The sequence below is a fragment of the Rissa tridactyla genome, chromosome 3, assembly GCF_028500815.1.
Source record: "Rissa tridactyla isolate bRisTri1 chromosome 3, bRisTri1.patW.cur.20221130, whole genome shotgun sequence".
Lineage (NCBI taxonomy): Eukaryota > Metazoa > Chordata > Aves > Charadriiformes > Laridae > Rissa > Rissa tridactyla.
In genome coordinates, this window is record NC_071468.1 from 99,825,717 (window position 1) to 99,847,840 (window position 22,124).

Here is a 22,124-nt window from a genome sequence, read left to right on the forward strand (position 1 = left end):
CACGTGCTTCTTCAGTTCCCTTTTATTTAATTTTTTGCTCTTCTGAATACAGAGAACTGTCTGAATGAAATCTTAGGTCCACTGAAATCATTAGAAAAAACCATCTTAAATTTCTACCTCTGCAATGTAGATTGATTAACAAACTATTTCTGTACAAAAAGCTCAAAATTGTGCTGCCAAAGCTGAAGCATAACTTGGAACCTCAAACCAAAGGCAGAGTTTGTCTCTGAGAAACCTTGTACAGCTAGGGAAAATAATTGCTAGCTCAACACAACCACCCTCCCTGTTAGATGTGGCCATACCGTACTTAAATTTTTTTAGTAGACTTTAGAAGGTGTTCTCTCAACTACATTTACATTTTTAAAGGCCAAATAATAGAAATACAAAAATTGTCAAGCTAAGGAGGATTGTGGCACTGCTGCTTTACCACTCAATAAGCACATAAAGCAAAATCTTCCTGGAATGAGTAGTCTCTCCTCTTAAGCTTGTAACATTATCTTTCAAGAAGAAAAAAAAAAACAAAAAAACAAAAAAACAAAACAACCAAACAAACAAAAACCCCCAGAAAATAAGGGAAAATGTAATATTAGTTTTAAACACCATGGCTGTATTATAATGCTGCAAGATTAATATAAAAATGTATGACTGACATTTACATAAATATGAAATGTATCTTCCTTTTGTCACTATGATTCCTGTAAAATGGTTTTAATGCATTGGTATCCAGCTGCATGTTGAAAGGTTTCTTCAGGACAATATTTTATCCAAATGGTCCATCTTTATGCCCATTACCAATTTTCTTTTCTTGAATACTGCACGTGATTTAATGAATTCTGCTATCTCAGGCAGAGAGGTTTCTGTCACTTGCCATCCTCTCCAGGGGCTGGGAGGTGTAGTAGGTTAATTAATGCACTGCATTAGTTAATGAGAAGCGTCCCATCTCCTCTCTTGTAAATGTGTCTACCACCAGACTGCCACAGAGTTCAATACAGTTAGTATCCTTTACTGAGGAAAAGCTTAATACACTGTATGTAGTTTGTCATAGATTTAGATTTTGACATGTTCTAATAGAGTTGTGCAGGGAACACAATGTTGTTGTTGTCTGTTTTCCTCCTGGCTCTGGCTTATTTTGGTAATCTCTCACTACAACCCATCTCAAATTTTCCAAAACCATTTTGAACTGAAATATTGTAAGAACTCGTGTGTTTTCATGAGAGAGGACTGCTACTGTGATTAGGTCTTAAACTCTGACATAGATTTAAGCTTAAGTCAAAATCAGTTAGTGATGAATCTCTCTTAATATACAGCCTACCTATTTCAGGCTTTTAGAACTTCGTTCTATGTAGAACTATGTAGAAGAGATTGTTTCTTTTACGCATTCAATTTCGTAATAGCTTCATATTTACTTTGTAAAGGTGCAGGATAATGTCATTATGAAGAGTTGTAGAATCTGTTTTTACAGTGCTTGGGTGATTTTGAATTTTCTAGGATCTCCCTTGGCTGATCTTTAATTTCTGGAATCCAAAATAGCTCTTTGTGGATGGAGAGAGGAAGAGTTAAACTTTCAGAGACATTGGTTCCATTTTGTAGCCTAATTAAAGATGTTAAAATATAAAAAAAAATTCCACTAGGCACTGAGAGATGTCGGCAGTTACAGTTAAGGGTGCTCACAAAGACACACAGACTTATACAACATTTATACGCAACAAAAAAGCAGAATAATAAAACTATTGTAGTAATAATAATTAAAATAAAAAAGAAATGCAAACTGTAGAAAAGATGGGAAAAGTCCTTCATATTTTTTTGTTGTTTCCCCTCCGCACCCAATTCTGGTCCTGCCACCCTTTCCTCTGTCGGACTCCCTGGGAACATCAGTGGCTATGAGCTTGGACGTCTAAAGCTGTAAACATCCTTCTGCTTTTACAAGATTTTTCCCACATGGCAGCGCCTCTGAGAACAGCTGGCTAATTAGCAGACTCTGTCCCTGTTCTTGCTGCGTCTTTCCCTCAGCTGCTGAGTTTTCACATTTGTGTTAGTTTAGTATAGCTGCTCTTGAAGTCTTCTATCATCTTGTCTGAGCATGTAATTATAGTTGGATGTTTCCAGCCTCTGCTAGGAGCTTGATAGTTTATTATGAAGAATTACTGTAACTGACAGACAAACCAAGTCATCTGAAATGTTGCCAATAACGATTCTAGCCATCATATAGTTGATTTACAGCACTTCTAAAATGCTGTGATTTTCTTCTTTTTTTTAACAAGGGCATGTGTCTTTCAAGTATTTACAATATGGTGGGCTTTTAAGGAGTGTCAAGCTGGGGTAAAAGATTTTAGAGCTTCATTTAGTACTTTATGTGGAATAGGCTTTTTAAACATTCTTAGCTTTTCTCAGCCAAATTAAACTTGCTTCTTGGAAGTTGAATCTCTTGTGCGATTGAGAGGCTCGTGACCTTCCCAGACAAATGCACTCAGAATTTCTCTTGCAAGTTTTGTCAACGTCTAATTGAAATTGTTACCTGTGGTTTAGGAATTTATGAAGAAACTGGAAGAAAAAAAGGCAGAAGTGAATAAAGCAACAGGTATGGGAGAAGCTATCCTAGCTATCTGCCACCCAGACTCCATCACCACCATTAAGAACTGGATAACAATCATCAGAGCCAGGTTTGAAGAGGTCAGTATATGTCAAGCCATCTTCATTGCAACAGTCTGTCTTCAATTGGAACGTAGCTGACAACTAACATGGTAGTTACACTGGGAAGAAAGGATCCAGCTGTTGAGAACTAAACATTTAAAATACCCGCAGTGATGGATGCGAATACCAGCCATGCTTCCCTAGGTTTTATTTTAAAACTTATAGGGCTTTAAGAACTAAAGCAGATGGTCAAGCTTCTTTGTTTGTATGTATTAAATACTGCCTGACACTTCCCATGTGAAGAAAGCTAATAGTTTCTAGGGAGAAACTTAAAAGTTGCAAAGGAAAGAAAATACAGGGCAAGCTTGAAGCATTGTCTAATTGCGTTAGGGAGGATTTCAGTCCAACATATTCGTAATCTAGAAGATTTCCAAATGATTAAAGTGGCTACAAGTAGGTCTCTGAGGACGTACTACACTCTCAGCTGCTAAGGTTGTATCTTTGTTGTGATTAAGTTTAAAGAAAAAGAAAATACTGGTGTTGGCAAAGTATGGCTTCAGGAATGTGCAGGAGGAAGACGGACATCAAACCCTCCGTGATTCACTAACTTACACGTATTGTTTGATAAAGTTCTTAATATGTTGCCTGAATGTGCTAAGTACTGCATTTAACAGCACTTAATCATGAATATCTGTGGGAAAAAAAAAAGTGTTGTTGAACTGGGAATTCTAGTTAACTAGCACCTTTAGTGATCAACCACTACACCTAGCACCTTTGCTAATGAAACATCAGTAGGCCTGGGAGGAAGCTCTGGGTTTAGGTTAGCAGAGCAATTTTAAATACATTTTAAAGCATTTCAGATATGCACGTGCTCATGCATTGGTTCTTTTACCAAGGTCTTAGTATGGGCTAAGCAACATCAACAGAGACTGGCAGGAGCTCTGGCTGGACTTATCGCTAACCAGGAATTGCTGGAAGCCTTGCTGTCCTGGTTGCAGTGGGCAGAGACTACGCTTACTGAAAAAGATAAAGAGGTTATCCCCCAGGAGATTGAGGAGGTTAAAGCACTTATAGCGGAACATCAGGTAAGGCATGTTAAGTGACACGTGTCCTGCACATTCCACAGATGATGCTTGTGTCTTAGCTGGGCTTTGTAATCAAGTGTGAATCTCCTTAGCTATTTCCTCTCCTAATAATCGAATCCCTTTGCAGATACTCAGTTGTGTGTTTTGTACGTGCGTGTAGTTTATTCATCACAGCAGTAAAAAAAAAAAGCAAACAAAAATTCAGTTCCACATTGTTCTAAAAGCAAACCTACAACTCCCCGTAGGAACAAGGGTAATAATAAAAACTCCACATGAAATACATGATAGTGCAACTGCCTTAGAACTAGAGTTACAGTGTGGCTTTACTGATTTGATTTAAAAAATATGTTTATGAAGTGCCAGAGGGAGCTGCTGATGCAGTGAATGCTCATAGGCTTACCCCAGCTTACACGCCAGAGCTGTCTCACTTCTCGTAACGGCAGTCTGGACAGCAAGGAACACCTGAGAACTCACAGTCAAAATTCTGTTGCACATCACCTCACCATACACAGTTAATAAAGGAGTTTGACATACTGTTTTCTACATTTAGCCTTCCTTTACCAGCCAGACCATAGTGGTCTTAAAAGCTTATACTAACGATTTTTCTTACCTGCAAAACCTTTATCTGTGTCTTTTTTTGTGAGTCTGGCATTATGAGAGTTTTTCCGTGCCATTCTTGTAACTCTGGTCTTTTGCTATTGTATATGTTTTTCATTCCTGTGGTCACTTTTGTGTATTGTTAATTAAAACCACCTCTATCTGATTGCAGACATTTGTGGAGGAAATGACCAGAAAACAACCTGATGTGGATAAAGTTACGAAGACCTATAAAAGAAAGGCACTTGAACCCACTCCAGTACAATCTCATATTCCTGTCCTTGATAAGGGGAGAGCAGGAAGTAAGTAATGAAATATTTTGGGACAGGTCACACACACCATTGCTCTATCTATAAAGATACCAGATTACTAATAATCTAATAGGTTTGTTTAGCTTATAGTGAAACAGAGTGAAATTCGCTTAGATTTTTCTAATTATCTCTCATTTTTCATTGTGAGGAAATTTCTCATAGCAGACTTGTATTTTTCAATTTTGTCCTATACTTCCTCAATGCTTATTTTTAAAGCGTGCAGCCTTTCATGTGCTATTAAACTTCTAAGAATGTGCATGTGCTGGGTCTTTGCAAATCTACCATTATCAGAAAGTGCGAACATCTTCTTTTAAATAAAGATGTAGAGACAAAATTTTGCTCTTACTGTCTATGAAATTATATGGATCCAGTTAGAAAGTGTGTTCAGTGAAGTTGAATGGAAAGTGAATCATCAAGTGAGGAAATTGCTTTCTGTATTTTTAGATATGCTTACCCATTGTACTTTACAGTTACCCATACACGGAACCTGCTTCTAAAATCAGGTTGTTTACTTTGCAATTCTGTGGGAGATTTGCAAAGATTTTATTTACTTGTGCAGTTTCACCAGTGCAGCCACTACACAAAAGATACTTTAACCACCATGTGGTCCTTCCCCAGCCATGGTAAAAAAATAAAAACAAAAAATCCCACTAGATGCAATCATATCAGGGTATGGGCTCATTATTTGGGACAGGAAGGAGTAGTTTTAGGAAGGTCAAGTACCCTTCACGCGAATGTTTGTTTTGTTTGAACTGAGTGAGGCTTAACACATTTTATCATGTTTTAACAGGAAAGCGTTCCCCAACACCAGGCATGTATCTGTCAGCAGCCCAGGCACAAATCGAAACCAAGAATCCACGAGCAAACCTTTTAGTCAGCAAATGGCAGCAAGTCTGGCTTCTGGCCTTGGAAAGAAGAAGAAAACTTAACGATGCTTTGGCCAGACTTGAAGAGGTCAGAAACAAAATTATGCATAATTTTGTTTACCCTGGATTAAATTGTAAATACTGTAAACAACTTCCATATTTGTTGTATTATATTGTATGATACAGCTAACTGAAAACAGTGATACACGTGCTTTAAAAGCTGTCATTCTCATTTTAAATATGAGAAGACTTAAGATGTTCAAAATGTTTATGTAGGTCCTCAAAGAACCAATTATTCAAAAGAACGCAGGTGGCATCTCTGTCATTGATTTTCTAGATTGATTGATTTCAACTGAAAAGGTTCTTTCTCTTTTTTTATTAAGCTGAGAGAATTTGCCAACTTTGATTTTGATATTTGGAGGAAAAAATACATGCGATGGATGAACCATAAGAAGTCTCGTGTGATGGACTTCTTTAGGAGGATTGATAAAGATCAGGATGGAAAGATAACAAGGCAGGAATTTATCGATGGAATTCTTTCTTCAAGTAAGTTTTAAAATTAACTTACTGTCGAACTTGGAACAAACATCTTATGAAGTCTTATTGTCTATATAGTGTACCCTATGCAGTTTATTGTGCTAGAAGGTCACAGATTTCCCTTTTGAAGTCAGTAACTATGATTAATTTAAACTATAATTGTTTTACTTTAGAATATTTCTAGTTTCTGGAAACTCTTTCTAGATCTTTTGCGTTGTGAGTCAAATTACAAGTGTTACATTTATATTATTGACTAATTAATAGTTTACTGGGCTCAGATAGTCATTTCTACAGTACACTAGCCACTTCAACAGTTACATTTCACTGATCAGTCAGAATAGTAAAACGTACCTTATAAAACCTATAGATAATTTTCAAAATCATTTCATTTGACCATATGATTCTTATCAAAGAACTTACATGGAATAGTTTCAATTATAAAAGGAAACCATGTAATTTCTGAAACCGGTATTTCCATGAACCACGACCATGTTCATATACCTGTATAATGAGGATCAAAATGTCAAGCAATCAGACTAGGAAGGGACTGTTCCTAGCTTCCTGATGGATTGGTATTTCTTAGGTATGCAAAGTTGGTCACAATGTAAGCCTTCCACATCATGGCTGGGTGCAATCACGTTTCCCTCTAGCCACTGACCGATAACAGATAAGGGCCTACTTCAAATAATCCTTTATCTTCAGATTATAGAGACTTTCGCTTTCGAGTAGTGAAGGGTCAGAATTGGGCTGCTTTTAGCATCTCATGTTAAAGTTACTCAGTAGGAGAATATTGTGGGTATATATTTTCCCCTTGCTTTAGGAAATGCAGTAATATAATCACTATATGTGTGCATCGCTGTTTTGCATGTATTGACAGAAGTTGATGAAAAAAACCCTGATATCAGCGAGAGGTTAAACAGTTTACTCATTTAACTCAGTTGGTATCAACTTGTTATAACTGCTAAATAGTCATGATTTAATCCCTGTTCGCCATCTTGAAATTTTCTTCAACCATTTCGTAAAGAATCTCTGTGTGGGTTAATAATTTGCTTCTGTGGACTTCATCTAAAGAAGGATTTCACAAAACATCATGCATGTTTGTGCAGTGGGAAGGCCTTGCATTCCAGATTTAATTAGCAGTGAAATTCTTGCTTGACCTTTCCTCACTAACAATTTATCTTGTTAATCTGTGGTATTTTCTGCACTTTGAAGGTCAAAACGTTAAAAAAAATTAATTACATATATCTTACAGTTTAATTCGCACCCTCACTTTTGTGACTCTCTTCAATCCACACTATGATATTCATTTTAATCCAATATTATAATAACATTGGAGATGCAGATTGTTTTATGAGAAAGAACCCTTCACTCTTTTGAATGTCCTTGGGTTTTTTTGATAAGCATTGTCTGTCATATACTGCCTCAAAACCTTTAAATATTTGTGATAGAACCTTTCATTTTAATGGGATTGAAATGCTTTTGTTGTCTTTGTCTTACAGAATTCCCAACAAGCCGACTTGAAATGAGTGCTGTTGCAGACATTTTTGATAGAGATGGTGATGGATATATTGACTATTACGAATTTGTAGCAGCTCTTCATCCAAACAAGGATGCATACAAGCCTCTCACAGATGCTGACAAAATTGAAGATGAGGTAAATTCTCTGCTTTCTTAGATTGCACTCTGTTCAACTTGGATCATGTTCTTTAATATTTAATCTTATTTCCACTCCTATATAATTTGAAGTTTACTGGTTACATAAATATTTAGAAAGGTGATATTAGCAGTAATGTAATCATCCAGTTGTGGTTTTTTGCAGGTTACAAGGCAGGTAGCTAAATGTAAATGTGCAAAACGATTTCAAGTGGAACAGATTGGGGATAACAAGTACAGGGTAAGTCTTCTAAGGACCTTCTTGGGTCTTTCAGATTAAAGATTCTTTGTATGGTTATGCAAGGAATTAGGCTATATTAATTTACAGGAATTTTGTATGATAATTACATGTTTACTTACTTTAAGCTTGTCTAAATTTTATCATTTTTCTCTTGTTAGAACATACAGGCTAAAAATATGGGAAAATGCTCCTGCTTGTATTTATTTTTGCTGAAACTACTGAAACTTTTCAATATATGGTAATTTTTAAAAGCCAACTGCACGCATACATACATACAACAGCTCCTTAAAAGCCAGTATTTTTGCCTAGATACCCGAAACGTTTAAACTGTTGCTGGTTTTCTATTAGTTTTCTAAAAACAGTGATATTTTCCTATGGTGTTATGTTGTACTTCAAAAATCTTTTAACAAAGTGTATTCAGTCGCTTTTATCCTCCCGTGTCATTTTATGGGAGCACACTGTTCCTTCTGAAGAAGTTCAAGAAATGTGTTAGATATCTGCAGAATGCTTTTAGATCACAGAAAAATAAATATCACATTGCAGAGAAAGATCTGCTACCCCTAGATTCAATAACCAGAACAATTTCAGATGAAATATGTGATATTTGGCTAAGAGAGTTTACTAAATACTTGTAGATGATTTTCAAAGATCACAAAAACAGCAATGGGAAGGAAACAAAGGCCTTGAATATTTTCCAATATTCAATCTCCGGATGGCTAGCTACCTGCTCGTTTCTGAAGTAGATACTTTATTTAGAATGTCTAATGTGTTAGTTTGCATGTGTTCTAGAGTCATATAGAGAATTTCCTGTAAACTAATCGTGTCTTTCTTCCATTTTTCATTTCTTATCAGTTCTTCCTGGGAAATCAGGTATAAACCAGTGGAATGTGTCATGAAGCTTCTTTTTTTTCTTCCCCCCTCCCCCCTTTTTTTCTAACTCATAGTGGTTTAAGCTTGCAATAGTCAGTCTTGTTGCCATCCTTTCATCTTCAGCTAATTCATTGCTGGTCAGCTGTGGTATTTCTTTAAATGCTATGGAACATTAATTGTCTCAGGATCCCTCCCCTTTGGTCCCTCACCTGCTTTCTTTGGCCATTTTCCTCATTAAGGAGATTACTTTTGAAGGAACCAGATAATGGTCAGTAGCAATTCCCATAGTAAAAAATCTTGAGCATTTAAAGTGCAATTTTAGAATTACTGTTATTTTATCAGTTTTCAGTTTTACAGCAGAATGCTTCAAAATTGTGTTGCGTTTTTTAAGCTGTCAGATTAAAGGCTAATCACAGTAAACACAGATCCTAGTCTCATATCACTTATTTATTGCATATTAGGCAAAAAAATATTCAGAAAATTAAAAATGCCTGTGTAGTCAAGCAGACTGATTAAGAACCTAGCCGATTGTTGGTATTTTATATACTAACATGGTGAATCATTAAATACATATTTTGGAAATAGGCAAATTAAACTTGCTGTTCCAGTTTAGACTGTTCCCTGTCCCAAAGTGTTTTCCAAGGAGCTACGGCAGGTCTATAATGTATTGGAGCTGTGTTAAGAATACTTTTTGTCAGCTGTGTCATCAGTGAGACATACCACAGTGGTACAGGGAGGATATGCCAATCAGTGCTCACTTACTCCTGTGGTACATACTGATACACGGCTTCTTAAATTGTTAAATCATGTTCTTCTTTAATTGTTAAATTCCCTGGTAAGAATGGAAATGCTTTACACAAACCGGATACTGTTAGTATCTTATTCATGCTCTTATAAAGGCAATAATATGTATAATCCATTCTGGAAATGCTAGTGTTAACAGCATTAGCCATTTTAAATCTAGAGATGTTGAAAATGTGGATGCATTCTTACTTACTGGCAAAGTCTGTTGAAGTATAGAAGAAAGCACAAAGAGTAGTGGATAATCTTAACACATGCCTGAAGCAATATATCTAAGTAATAAGTTAAAATGTTTTCCACATATCTATAATAAGCCTCTATTTGAAAAAGTCTATTTGAATTTATGTTAATCCTCTTATCTGACATCTGTACTTCCAGATCTGGGGAAAATACAGCATTTTTTGAGAGCGTCTTAACTCTTACTGGTGCAGAACAGCATCATAGTAAAAATCACCTACAGCAAGTTGGCTGAGGCTTCTGTAGTGACAGTGATGTTATATGGCTATTGTCAAGAACAGACCTTTTTGTAGCTTAAACTAGACTTCCTTTACATTTTTATTCCAGTGTTTTTGCCACTGATTATTTGAAACAACGATAAATACTGTTTAAGGAAAGTTGGTATCCGGGCTATTTTAAGAAGGAAATGGACTGAGTTACCATTGGGAAAAATTCCTTGATAGATACCTGTGTTATTTTCCAGGAGCCCCACTGCCTGAATTAACCACAGCCTAGGTGGGCAGTTTCCAAAGGATACTGTGTCTGACCCTTCGTATAGTTGCCTGAGGGAGTCTAGCCGAAGAATTAAGCTGGGATGGGGCAAAAAGTAAAGAAAAGAAAAAAGATAGTATCTTTAGAACCTCTAGAAAAAATTCTCTATAGAAACAAGCCAATGAAAATAAACAGAATCTATTTGGATGCCATTTCTTTTATTAACTTTGATGTACATACGTAAAATAGTTCTTTGTTCAGCACATATTGAATGCATTATTAAAAAGCCCTTAAAACTAATGCTCATGTGAATGTTCTTATTTATAACAAAAAATTATTATTGAATTAAGCAGCGAGCTTTGCTTTTGTTTGGTTCCTAAAAGTAATATTCCTTTAAACTTATTCGCTCTTCTTGACTTAAGTAGTACCAAACAACTAAAGTCATTTAACAAGTAGGGAGCACGTTTGTGTGGTTTGCATTTAAAGCATCCCCTCACTGGAGCAAGTAGTACAGTTGAACTATGGCCAGCCTTCTCCAAGGGTCAAAGATTGTCCCAAAGAGGTGTATTTGACTCCCGTTGGTTTCAGTGAGTGCTCCGCATGTTTGTGTGTGAAAGCACTTACACTTGGCCTGATGATCTGCTATCAAAATTGATATTTTAGTGACTTTGTCTAAAAAGTACTGAATTCTTCTGGTTAATTTTCATGAGATAAGGGGGTCAACGTTTTGGTCATGTTTTCTTTGATCCGGATTTGAATGGAGATACTGCATACTGAGTTTGTTATACAGGTTTCAAGAGCAAAGCACACGTTAGGCCTGGCCATCAGCCCAAAGGAGGAATGGGCTAGTACAAAAATTTGTATGAAACAGGTTTTTGTGCGTATCTGAATTGTGAAGAACCTTGATGTGACAAACAGTTTGTAGCAAAGGAAAATAATTACAGCTATCTATCATTCATTGTTTCTTTAATATTCCTTTCTCCACACACGCCTCGCTATAGGTGAGCAGTGTCAATGCTACACCTGAAAATATCCCTATAAATGAATCAATTGATAGAAGCGTGCAACACTCGTTGCACAGTTGATTTTCCAGCCCACATACTGATCATCTAAAGCGATGCTGCTTTCCTTTCAGCTGATATCATTAAAATCTAGACTGCTGCAGAAGAGTTTTCTTAAGATTTTAGTGGTGAAATAATGCAAATAGGTCTTAATTAATTTGCACAAACGCACATCGTAACCAATTAAATAATGTGTTACTAATTTTGCTTCCTTTATGAGCTCAGACATTTCAGAATCAAGCATAAAATTAAACCCGAGATTCTTTCTTACCGTCCTGCCATCTTCTCTGGATTAATGCAACGGCATCTGATTTGAAATCTTAACAGCTTTAATAATCTGCATAAATAAATCTGATTTTTTAGCATTTACTAATAATTAAAATAAACTTTTTGAAGTGTCTGATTCTTAACCTATCAGCATTGAACTGCATCTGAATGACTGAGAACCTGAGACACTTGTTTGATTCTTTTTGCAGTTTGGTGACTCTCAGCAACTGCGCCTTGTTCGTATCCTAAGAAGTACAGTCATGGTTCGTGTTGGAGGTGGCTGGATGGCACTCGATGAGTTCTTAGTGAAAAATGATCCTTGCAGGGGTATGTAACACCACTGTTAAAATGGACATGCAGATAACTATTCGGATATAGTTGTCGTTTGTTGTCTCAAGATGGAGATTGAATTGTATAAAACGCCAGTTCTGTAAACATCATCTCACTAAATGTCATGTAGTGATCTGTTCTGTAAAATTTAAATCCCATGGTTAAGATCCTGTTCGCTTGCACTGATTTGAAGAACAACTGTGGTGTCTTCTGCTCAGTTCTTCCAGAGTTAGAGTGGTGTAATTAAGAATTGAACTTAGCCCAGATAGAGTTTATGGCGTGTAAGCTGCTTGTATGACTTGGCAGAAATAGCACACAGAAATGTCCAATAAAACCTTCTCGGCAAGAGAGAAGTTTTAAGGCAATAAATCAAAACAAGGCAATTGAATCGAAGAGTAACAACAGCAAGACAAAAAAAAAAATCTCTGGCCAGTGGCCGCGCCCAGGCTTTCAGGCTCTGCCTGTGTAGCCCTGTCTATTCATTGGCATCCTCCCCAGAACCACTTTGCAGAGCCCTGAGCCTTGTACGTACAAGTGGGAAATGCTCTGGCCAGGAGGACTTTGTGCTCTGGGGAAGCAGGGAGCGCTCTATGACCGTGCCCTCCAGGGCTTTGTATCAAGCGCATTGTTTTATCAGTACACAGCAACATAATGACGTCTTAGTTTGTCAGAAAGCCTACTTCTGTAGTGGGAAAGAATGCCCTGTCTGGCACCCTTCTTGGAGGAACAGTTGGAGATAGGAAAGAAGCCATTTGTGAAGGGAGCAGGAAAGATACAAGTCAAATAATAGCCAGCATAGTAAAACTGCAGAAAGTATAATAATGCCTGTGTTCAGAGTGAGCTGACGCTCTGCAACTAGGTAATTCTGTCCTGTTAACTAGCAGTATTAAGTTTACTGCATTTTTACCTCCCAGGAGTTCTATAGAATCATAATCAATATTGTAATAGTGCAAGAACAGCACAGCAGAGTTCAGGAGAGGCAAGTGAAGGCAGACATCACCTGTCCTGTAGATCTTACCCCGGTGTCAGCTATCTCACACAGCTTCTACTTTGGGACCAAGGTTTCTAAACAGTTTGGTACAGACCATGAGAGGGTGGAGAGCTTGTATTTGTAGCAGTTGTCATGCTAAGTCAAGGATGTTAAATCCAAAAAGGAGCTACCACAAAACCTCATAAGGGCTAACAGTGTGACACTAAGGCCTAGAAACCTTTGTCAACAGGCTTAAAAGGTACCCATAAAACTTCTTACCATAGCATCATAAAAGAGCTGTTATACTCTTGTGATGATATCTCTGAGTTTTTCACCAGTGTTAAAAATAGTCCTTTTGCTTACTGACATATTGAATATATTGTTTACTAAAGAAATGTAACAGTAATGTTACTTTATTGGTGTTGGACCACAGGTCTAACTGAAATTTAGCATCTGATTCTGCACCTGCAACTATAGGAAAGTCATTTATGCCTGCAGAGCCATCCTTACTTTACAGCTTTCTGCTTCTGTTCCTCAAAAGTGCACGGTAGTGGAAAATGAAACGTGCCTCAAAATAGCTGACTTCGTCGAAGGGTTAACTTGGTGTGTTTTGACAAGCCTATTTCTCAAGCCTATTGACAGATAGACTGTTGCAATTCCTACTTGGGTTGACACTGAGAGATACAATACTTAATAACCATCTGATTAATTTATTGGAATTCCTTATTACTGTCCTCAGATTAAGAGTCCTTTGGAACTTTATCCCCTCTTCTTTAATAAGCCTTGTATCCTATATGTCTCTACAGTATTTTCTGTAGTACTTTATCCCTTTTTCATGGGAAATACATGAGCAGATGAGTAAATCAAGACAGTGGGTCTAAAGGAATACCGATCTCTGTAAAATCACACAGACACTGGGCGTTGCGCATTGGTACCTAATCCTGGTCTTGTTGAAGTCAGTCATGCAGAGTAGTCAGTGATGGCAGTGGTGCAGGTTCAGTCTTTTCCTTAAGCAAATCTGTATTTCCACCAAGGGTTTCTCATGTACTCAGATAAATCACGTTTCAAAGTACTGTTGTCGTAAACAGCTTTAAAAGTACTGGACCCAGTTATTTAAAATAATTTTAGCTTATATTACTTCTTTATGTCAGCAGATAAATAGCATTACACAAGTATACTTGGGACTGCAGCTGAGTCTATCCAAGCACTATTTCCTTTTTGCCTAGGAGACCTTTGAGACCTCAGAGCACTTAAAAACAGCTTTTGCTCTGAGTCCTGTCTTTTGGCCTGATGCTCTCAGTCTCTTGCATATGCAGCTGCTGTACTTAATTTCTTCTCCTGCTAACGATTTTCTTTAATGTGACCCATGTCCTGTGTCATTTTTTCTAGTTCATCATCACGGGAGTAAAATGTTACGTTCGGAATCAAACTCTTCAATTACCACTCAGCCTACTATAGGTTGGCAAACCCCTCTCTTTGTCTCCTTCTCCTCCTCTTCTCCTCTCTCTTCATTTTCTTCCCACTTTATTAAAATATATACTTTTAACAATATGCTACACCCATCCCATTTAGCTTAATGTGTTCCTACATGGGCTGGTGCTTTGCAAGCTAATTTTTTTTGACACGCTTTGAGAGTGTTTCAAAAACAATTGTCATTCACACTGACACAGTTAAATGCTAACATGTCTTGCATCTATTCTTGCGGAACATTCTCTCATATGTGTCTTTGTATGTGTGTGTGAGTGCTTAGCCACCAATTACCTCATTATAGTTTGGATTTTATGTTCATCATTGCATGTTGCCAAACTACATAACTTCATAGTTTTGAATAAATATATTTGCTGCTTTCCTGTAATTTGTACTTAGCAATTTCTTCTGGAACATCCAAGCAAGTATTATTTATTATGAATAGCTGTAGAGTTAGCAACACTGCTCATCAGGTTGTGTCTATGTATTAACAGTTGATTGATTAACAATGATTTAGCACGTTGAGCATTCCATTATCACGCTGACTTCCTTTGACAGTGGTTCATTCCTGCTGGCATAAAGTATTAGAATAAGCGAGTTCTGCACATAACTCTTCTGTGTCCAAAATAAATGCATTACACTGTAATGCATTTTATTTATTGTTAAAATATGTTGGAGTTGGCATGGCAAAAATGACAATAAACAGCCTCGTGACAATTTTCATAGCTGACTAAATGAACACCTTTCTTTGCTGCAGCTAAAGGGAGGACAAATGTGGAGCTGCGGGAAAAGTTTGTTTTAGCAGATGGTGCCAGTCAAAGCATGGCAGCCTTCCGACCACGGGGCCGTAGATCCCGACCCTCTTCAAGGGGTGCTTCTCCCAACAGATCTACTTCCCTGTCAAGTCAAGCTGGCCAGGCAGCTGCCCCACAAGCAGTTGCTGCAAGTACACCAAAGGTAAGGAGAAATGTACAAGACTGCACTGGTTAACAAATGGAGTATAGATTGGGTTTGGGTTTTTTTTCCTTTCTCCAGCAATATTGGTGCTTTCCCTAGCTGATAGGGAAGAAGTCTCTTGATTTTATTTCATAGTCTAGGGAGAATCTGAGGAGTCTCTTCAGTGTATTTCCTCTACTGTTTGTTTTCAACACGGGAATAGCAGAATTCTTTACATTTAAGGTGCCGCATGAACTAGCTGACAATTTGGGAAGTGCTCTGAAAGAGGTGCCGCATGAACTAGCTGACAATTTGGGAATTGCTCTGAAAGAGCAATTTCATTTAAAAAATAAGCTCTGTCATCTCTTCATTCCAGAACATTTGTCATCAACTCTTTCTGCTTAGTTTTTGTTTCTACTATGAGATTTGATCGCCTTGTGAAAGCCTGGGTATCCTTCTCCATGACATTGTTTTCCATCTACTGTCCTTCATATTTTGATTTACCATTGTTTCATACAGACACCCCATCATTTAACACGCAACTATGGTAAACCATGGTTGACAAACAGCAAAACGTCAACTCCTTCTAAGCCACCAGAATCCTCAGACTATCAAGGGTCATCTGCAGAGGTACAGTAAGGACAGAGATTCTAGTCTCATGACCTTCCTTCACTAAAACTGTCACTTCACTAACAGCCACTAGAGTTACAGTGCTTCGGAGCTGCAACATCCTTTGCGTATTAATGCATTGTCTTTATTTTAGACCTTTGTCAAATGACTTCTTTCCTTTTTTTTTTTGTCCGCCGAAAATCTTTTTTTTATGTTCTGTTTGTTATGGTTTTTGACTTTTAGGAAAACAGGCTCAATGAACTTATGTTTAAAGTGCAAATGGTTAATAAATCATAACAGTGTGCAATGAACTGGATGAGCAAATGTGGAAAAGTACTTTTTAATAAAGCAGTTTATATGCTTTGCAGGTTTCTTTCCTAAAATTGTTTGCTTTGCGTTTATAATGTACTGTAATATTCATGAACTGCAGGAAGGAGATTTATAACTTATGATCTCCAGTGCAAAACCCCTAAATATAGAAATACCCAATCACTGTGAAGAAGGTGGCACAAAAGACTGACTGCGATACAGAAATCTTTCCAACAACTGAAAGTTTCGTTTAGGGGTGGTAGCGACCGATCGTTGCTCTAATAAGATAGCTATTTGATGACTTAACAGGAAACGAGTGTTGGTCTTATTTCCAGCCCATGACTTACATAGAAACTGCTAGTATAGCAATTAGGATTTTGCTGGCAATCAAGCTGTATGACCAAAATTTGAATGGGCTTGGGCCCATAGTGTCTCCTCTAATGTCATTGCAGTCAGTGAAAAATTTGCAGCTGGATCAGGCTGCGAACTGACTTGTCACTTGTAAGAGTTACTCTTGCCCTGGGCTGGACGGAGGGCTCGGTGAGGGGAAGCCTCTGCCACCATCACCTCTGTATCTGCTTCTCGCATACCTGCGCTTTGATGCCTTTTGCCGTTCATGTGACACCTTCCAGTGCTAAGTTTGCTTGACCTCAGCGTGGCTTTGCTCTAAGACGCACAATGAACTTTTCGCTCCCTCCTTCTGTGCGAGTGGGTGCGTTACTTCTGCACGCTGCAGGCATGTGTATACAGCACTTCAAACACGCGGCGCTGTTGCTTAGAATGATTAACAATAGCACAAAGTTGAGTCAGTTGTCAGTTTCTAATATATTCCTGTATTTTCTTTCGTCTCTTAGCTGGTAACTGTAAGATTAATTGATGGTACTTTAAGGAGTTTATATGGCATGGAAAGGTGGTGTTTGCATTGAATTACAATGAGGTGAAAGCAGTTGGCATTGATTTCAAATGAGGGTGCTGTATTTCTCACCTGCTCTTACAACTGCCAGTAGTTTCAGTGAGTTTCTTTTATGTAAGCTGCCACGGTTTAAGATTATAAATGGAACGATTGGGGTGGGGAAGGTTGCAGTGAATTTCTGAAGGCATTCTACATCATTTTCTGCCCAAGAGAGCAGTTCTGTATTTTATATGTAGATTGCATTTGGGTTTAGGGCTTAAATGAAGAACAAGCTTGCTCTCTTTTTCTTCTTGCACCAGTGATTCTATCCCAGTGCCTTGCCCAAAGTGCAGCCAACTCAGCGGGGGTAAGGAAGAGTGTTCCCTTTCCCCTTGTCTTCCCAAGCTGCCTCTGTATGGCAGAGATTTCCAAGGTGTGGCTGGCTGGTTGTTAAGCACTTGTATTTGGCTTTAAAAAGAGTTTCACAGCGTGCCAATCCCTGTCAGAGCCAGCAGATTGTCTGCTCTTTGGCATCTCAATGTTCTTTTGTTCAGATGTGCCAGTGGTCCGAGCTAGCAGCTGCCAGGCGGGCTCCTGCCAGGCCTCCGCTCAGTGCTTAGCTCTAGGCAGCTCCCAACACACTCCCCTGGATCTTGGTTTTCCATGTCGAATTCTGCCCCACCCCACTGTATGGGGATCAAAGGCACAAAACACAGGATGCTGGGATCCAGGCACTCCACGTGCCGCATTCATCACTGCAGTGTTTATTCTTCTTTGTGGATATTTACTGAGTATTTTTGTGTTGAGTAAATGAATGTGAATACTGCAGTTTTCCTCTTACTTGCATACAGCTCCTATTGGGAATGTTATATGCATTTTGAGATTTGAGGATTTAATTCTTGTGGCTTTGAAAGAAATCTTCCCATTTGGGGCAGACCGTAAATCAAGACTCGTTTTATTTTAGAAATGAGAAAGCCCGCAGGGTAAGACTATGGAGTAGAGAAATTTCAGACAATGTATTAACAACAAGAACTTTTAAAATTATTCCTATGTCTTTTTTTTCTGCTTTTTTTTCTAGCAAAATGTTTTGAAATTTGATAGGTTTGTTTTACCATCAAAATACTTGTAAAATTGAAACAAATGTATTCACCACCTATATCAAAACCTCGACTACTTCTCTGTTCATTTGTCATGTGCCATCAACCAATCTTACGTGCTTGAACTAATTATAAGAAGGTAGCATTATTCTTTCTTTATATGCATTGAAATACACACAGAGAATGCTAAAATGTTAATGTCAAGAAGACTGTTAAAGTGATTTTGTTGTTGTTGTAGTTTTACATTTGGGCTACTTCAAATACTAACTGCTAAAGTTATGTTCGAAATTTTACATCATGAAAATTGTCCATAGTGGCTCAGACCAGTATTTCAGATTCCCAGTGAATGTTGTTACGATAATTGTATTCTAAGCTATGTGTTACCTAGAGCCAGACCTTATCTGCAGTAGTGACAATTGGGAAAAAACTTTTTTCTTTTTTCCTTTTTTCTTTTTTTTTTTTTCTTTTCCCCCCTGCGTAGGGAACACCAATTCAAGGAAGCAAACTTCGACTGCCAGGATATCTATCAGGGAAAGGATTCCACTCTGGAGAGGACAGCGGCATCTTGACAACAGCAGCTACCAGGGTTAGAGCTCAGTTTGCAGGTGAGTGTCTGCACTTCAGAGCTTGATCTACCTCTTGCTTTGTTTTCCACCTGAACACTTAAGGTCACATTAGCGTGCGAGGGAGATGTCAGAAGAGTGGGAAGGAGTGAAAGTCCTACTGTCTCCATATTAGTATTGCCAAGGGTGCACATAATCAGGGTAATGGTCCTCCGTTCGCATGGTTGCACAGCAGGTATGTTCATCTCTGGTTGTGCAAATTCATGACTGCAGCCTTGACAGTGGTAACTCCAATGTGTCTGCCTAAGGAACTAGGGAAGAAGCATTTACTTGAAAAGAAAGGCTTCAGTTCTTCAGTGTTCAAGTCATGTTCAACTCTGATGGAGCAAAGGGGTCACTTAGTCATGACTTATCCATTTCTTTTGCAAGAAGAACTGCAGGGAGCAGCTGTAGATGACCTTATTAATGGAATATCCCAGAGAGATTTTTAAAACAGTATATGAAAATAGAAAGCAGTGAAGTCGTGCTCTTCCAGGATCCTCAGAGCAGCTCTGTGTAAGGGAGAGGGCTAGATGGTTAGAATAGAAGATAGCCCTACTGGCTCACACCTTAAGCCTTCCCTCACACCTTAAGCTCTGCAGAGCACACTGAGCCGTTCTGGAAAGTCCTGTTCAAAGAGTAGATGTCTCTTAAGTTATAGGTGATTAGAAAAATGAACCACCTGAGATTTAAGTTTCAACTTGGTGTTCTTCACGCGTACAGGAAACAAGATTTGTCAAGATCAAAAAGATTCAATAAGTAATTGGAAAATTATGAAAAGCAACATTAATGTTTTTCTGTTAAGATTCTTTGTTGCGGTTTTTTTCTTCGTGGCATGTTGTCTGGGCAGGCTTTTACTTTAGCAGGCTTGCTGGAGCTCATTTACTCAGCCCTTTGTTTAGGAGAATGTTTGCTCTGCCCTTGTTTACTTGCAGCTTTCAACTGTATGGTTTTGATTTTTTTTTAAAAAAGGGGTACACAGTTAAAAATTGGAATATTCATTTGCATCTCCAAGGTACATATCTTGGGGAATCCAGAATGCATGAAGTGGCCAGATCCTGAATTCTTTCAATTAATAATTGAGAAAATGTCAGGGGAAAGAGAAAGAAAGGATCTGGCTGTTAAGTGAATGAACAGTGCACGTCTAGCAAGTCAAGAAAAGTTGCCAGGGTAATACATTTTTAATGAGATGTGCTAGTGACTAACTACATCTCTGCATTTGATCTCACATTTCCTGCTCTTTCGTGGGAGATACGGCATTGTTTTATGCTCTTGTTTAATATCCGGATGAACTTTGATCATCGTCTAGCTTGCCTTCCCAGAGGTTGGTGCAATGAGGAATTTTTGAAGTTGCCAAAAACCTAGGAAAGACCTGCGTACCTTTTCCATCCTTACCTCTAATACTGATGGATATCTTTTGTCTTTCTAGAAACCAGAAAAACTCCAAGCAGACCTGGAAGCCGAGCAGGAAGCAAGGCTGGCAGCAGGTCGAGTAGCCGCCGAGGCAGTGACGCATCTGACTTTGACATTTCAGAAATCCAGTCTGTATGCTCAGATGTGTCAGAGACTGTTCCTGCTACAAGCAGACCGACACCCCGAGCAGGTTCTCGGCCAGGATCAGCTAAGCCTTCGAAAATTCCAACTCCCCAGAGAAGGCCCCTAGCCAGCAAATTGGACAAATCCTTAAAGAGATAATAGGATTGGCTCCGTAAAGATCTTTTCCTTTTGCATTAAGTATTTAAGTTCATAAGATGTAAAATATTATATAGAAATTATTGTGAAATATTGCAAGAGGTGGATTTTTAATTCTGCAGATGGCCTTATTTGTGTATTTGTCGTCTTATTTTATGTGTATAATTTTTGTCAGATTTGTTTTTGTTTATGCCATATCCTGTGAGAAGGGGGAAGAGTTTTAATGTAAACTAACAGTTGTACACAGTAACGTGTAGAAAGTACACTAAAAATAATTGCCGAATGTACAGTGTACTGAATGTACAGTAAGTCTCTGCAACCTGAATAAAATAGGCCTATCACTATGACATTAGCTAACAGTAAAGGATACCTCATGATTTTTTCTTTAAAAAAAGAAAAAGAGAATACTAAAAAGCCAAAAGACACAATTCCACATTTTGAGCTAACTAAACAAACACTAAAGGATGTACGTCAGAACTACTAAGGAATATAAACCCACATTCACAGTACCCTTATTTATACAGCATCTCTCAGAGAACTCACAGAGTTAATTAAGCACTCGCCAGTACTATGATACTCCGATACCTTGCAGCATTTCTGTGCCATTGCTTTCAATGAGGCCAGACACATTCTGGATATCTGAACTATTATTCTGTAAGAATGTCAATATATAAAGTGCATTCATGTAAATGTGAGGTTTTCTTTTGCTTGAGTGGATGGTAGCACTGTAACATCGAACTCATTTTGTATCAAAGCAATTTTGCTTGCAGAAAGCTCCGAAATAAACATGTCCCTTAACTTTATTTCTATTGTATTTCTTATTTCACAGGAAGATACTTTTCTGCGTTATGTTTTAGGGCATATATAATTTCAGATGACCAATATTACCATAGTAACATAGGCTTTAATTTAATTTCCCATTATCAGCAATCAAATTTTGGGTAGCTACTGTATTTGTTTAATAAAACAGTAAATTGCACATATGTCATTTATGAAATTATATGTAATTATTGTGTGTCGACAATTATTTTCTCCATATTAAACTGGGACATTTGTATACCACGTATGAAAGGCATAAAGAGTAATTCAGTTCCTCTTTTTGTTAGTGAAATATTTTTGCCATTCATGGATTCCTTGAAAGCATTAATAATAGTTAATTTGTGGTGGGAAAAGGATGCAGCTTCCTGTGGGAGTACTGTAGAATGGCTGCGTAGATGCTGTATTTGGGAGTGACAGAATCCCTAGAAATTTAAAATGCTCTTTGATAATATCAGAAAGACTCAAGTAGAATTCGGCCAGTGTGGCAGACAAAATAGTCTAAACCTGAGACACGACCAGTTCATATACCAAAAAATGCTGCACCTTTAGCAGAGGAGTTTTAGGGGCACCGTGGTTTATGGTTTGTCCCTTAGCATGCTGAAAATGAAGCAGAAGCTGAGTTGATTACACGCAGTTAATGGTGGTATCTGTGTTCTCTGCTAGCGCTTACTGGCAGCATTACCAAGACGATGTTTTCTGAGTTGTCACAAGAGCTTCCTGCAGACTCACAAGTTGACTCACACAGTCAGTTTATAAGAAACAGAAAAACAATA

General features: G+C 37.9%; 1 protein-coding gene across 29 annotated transcripts in view; it reads left to right on the forward strand.

The window, feature by feature from the left end:
- Positions 1-21,335, forward strand: part of DST (dystonin) — a 310,022-nt gene extending 288,687 nt beyond the window's left edge. For 18 of the 29 annotated variants that reach the window (XM_054197080.1, XM_054197083.1, XM_054197085.1 and 15 more), the window contains 14 exons: positions 2,527-2,670; positions 3,528-3,716; positions 4,486-4,615; positions 5,415-5,578; positions 5,874-6,036; positions 7,527-7,681; positions 7,847-7,921; positions 8,774-8,791; positions 11,838-11,955; positions 14,318-14,386; positions 15,153-15,352; positions 15,851-15,961; positions 18,720-18,843; positions 20,270-21,335. In XM_054197080.1, the coding sequence (XP_054053055.1) occupies positions 2,527-2,670; positions 3,528-3,716; positions 4,486-4,615; positions 5,415-5,578; positions 5,874-6,036; positions 7,527-7,681; positions 7,847-7,921; positions 8,774-8,791; positions 11,838-11,955; positions 14,318-14,386; positions 15,153-15,352; positions 15,851-15,961; positions 18,720-18,843; positions 20,270-20,535 (1,926 nt within the window). In that variant the 3' untranslated portion in view covers positions 20,536-21,335. The remainder of the gene's footprint in view (positions 1-2,526; positions 2,671-3,527; positions 3,717-4,485; positions 4,616-5,414; positions 5,579-5,873; positions 6,037-7,526; positions 7,682-7,846; positions 7,922-8,773; positions 8,792-11,837; positions 11,956-14,317; positions 14,387-15,152; positions 15,353-15,850; positions 15,962-18,719; positions 18,844-20,269) is intronic. The other 11 variants (XM_054197084.1, XM_054197107.1, XM_054197108.1 and 8 more) reach the window with 2 other exon arrangements.
- Positions 21,336-22,124: the final 789 nt, after the last annotated feature.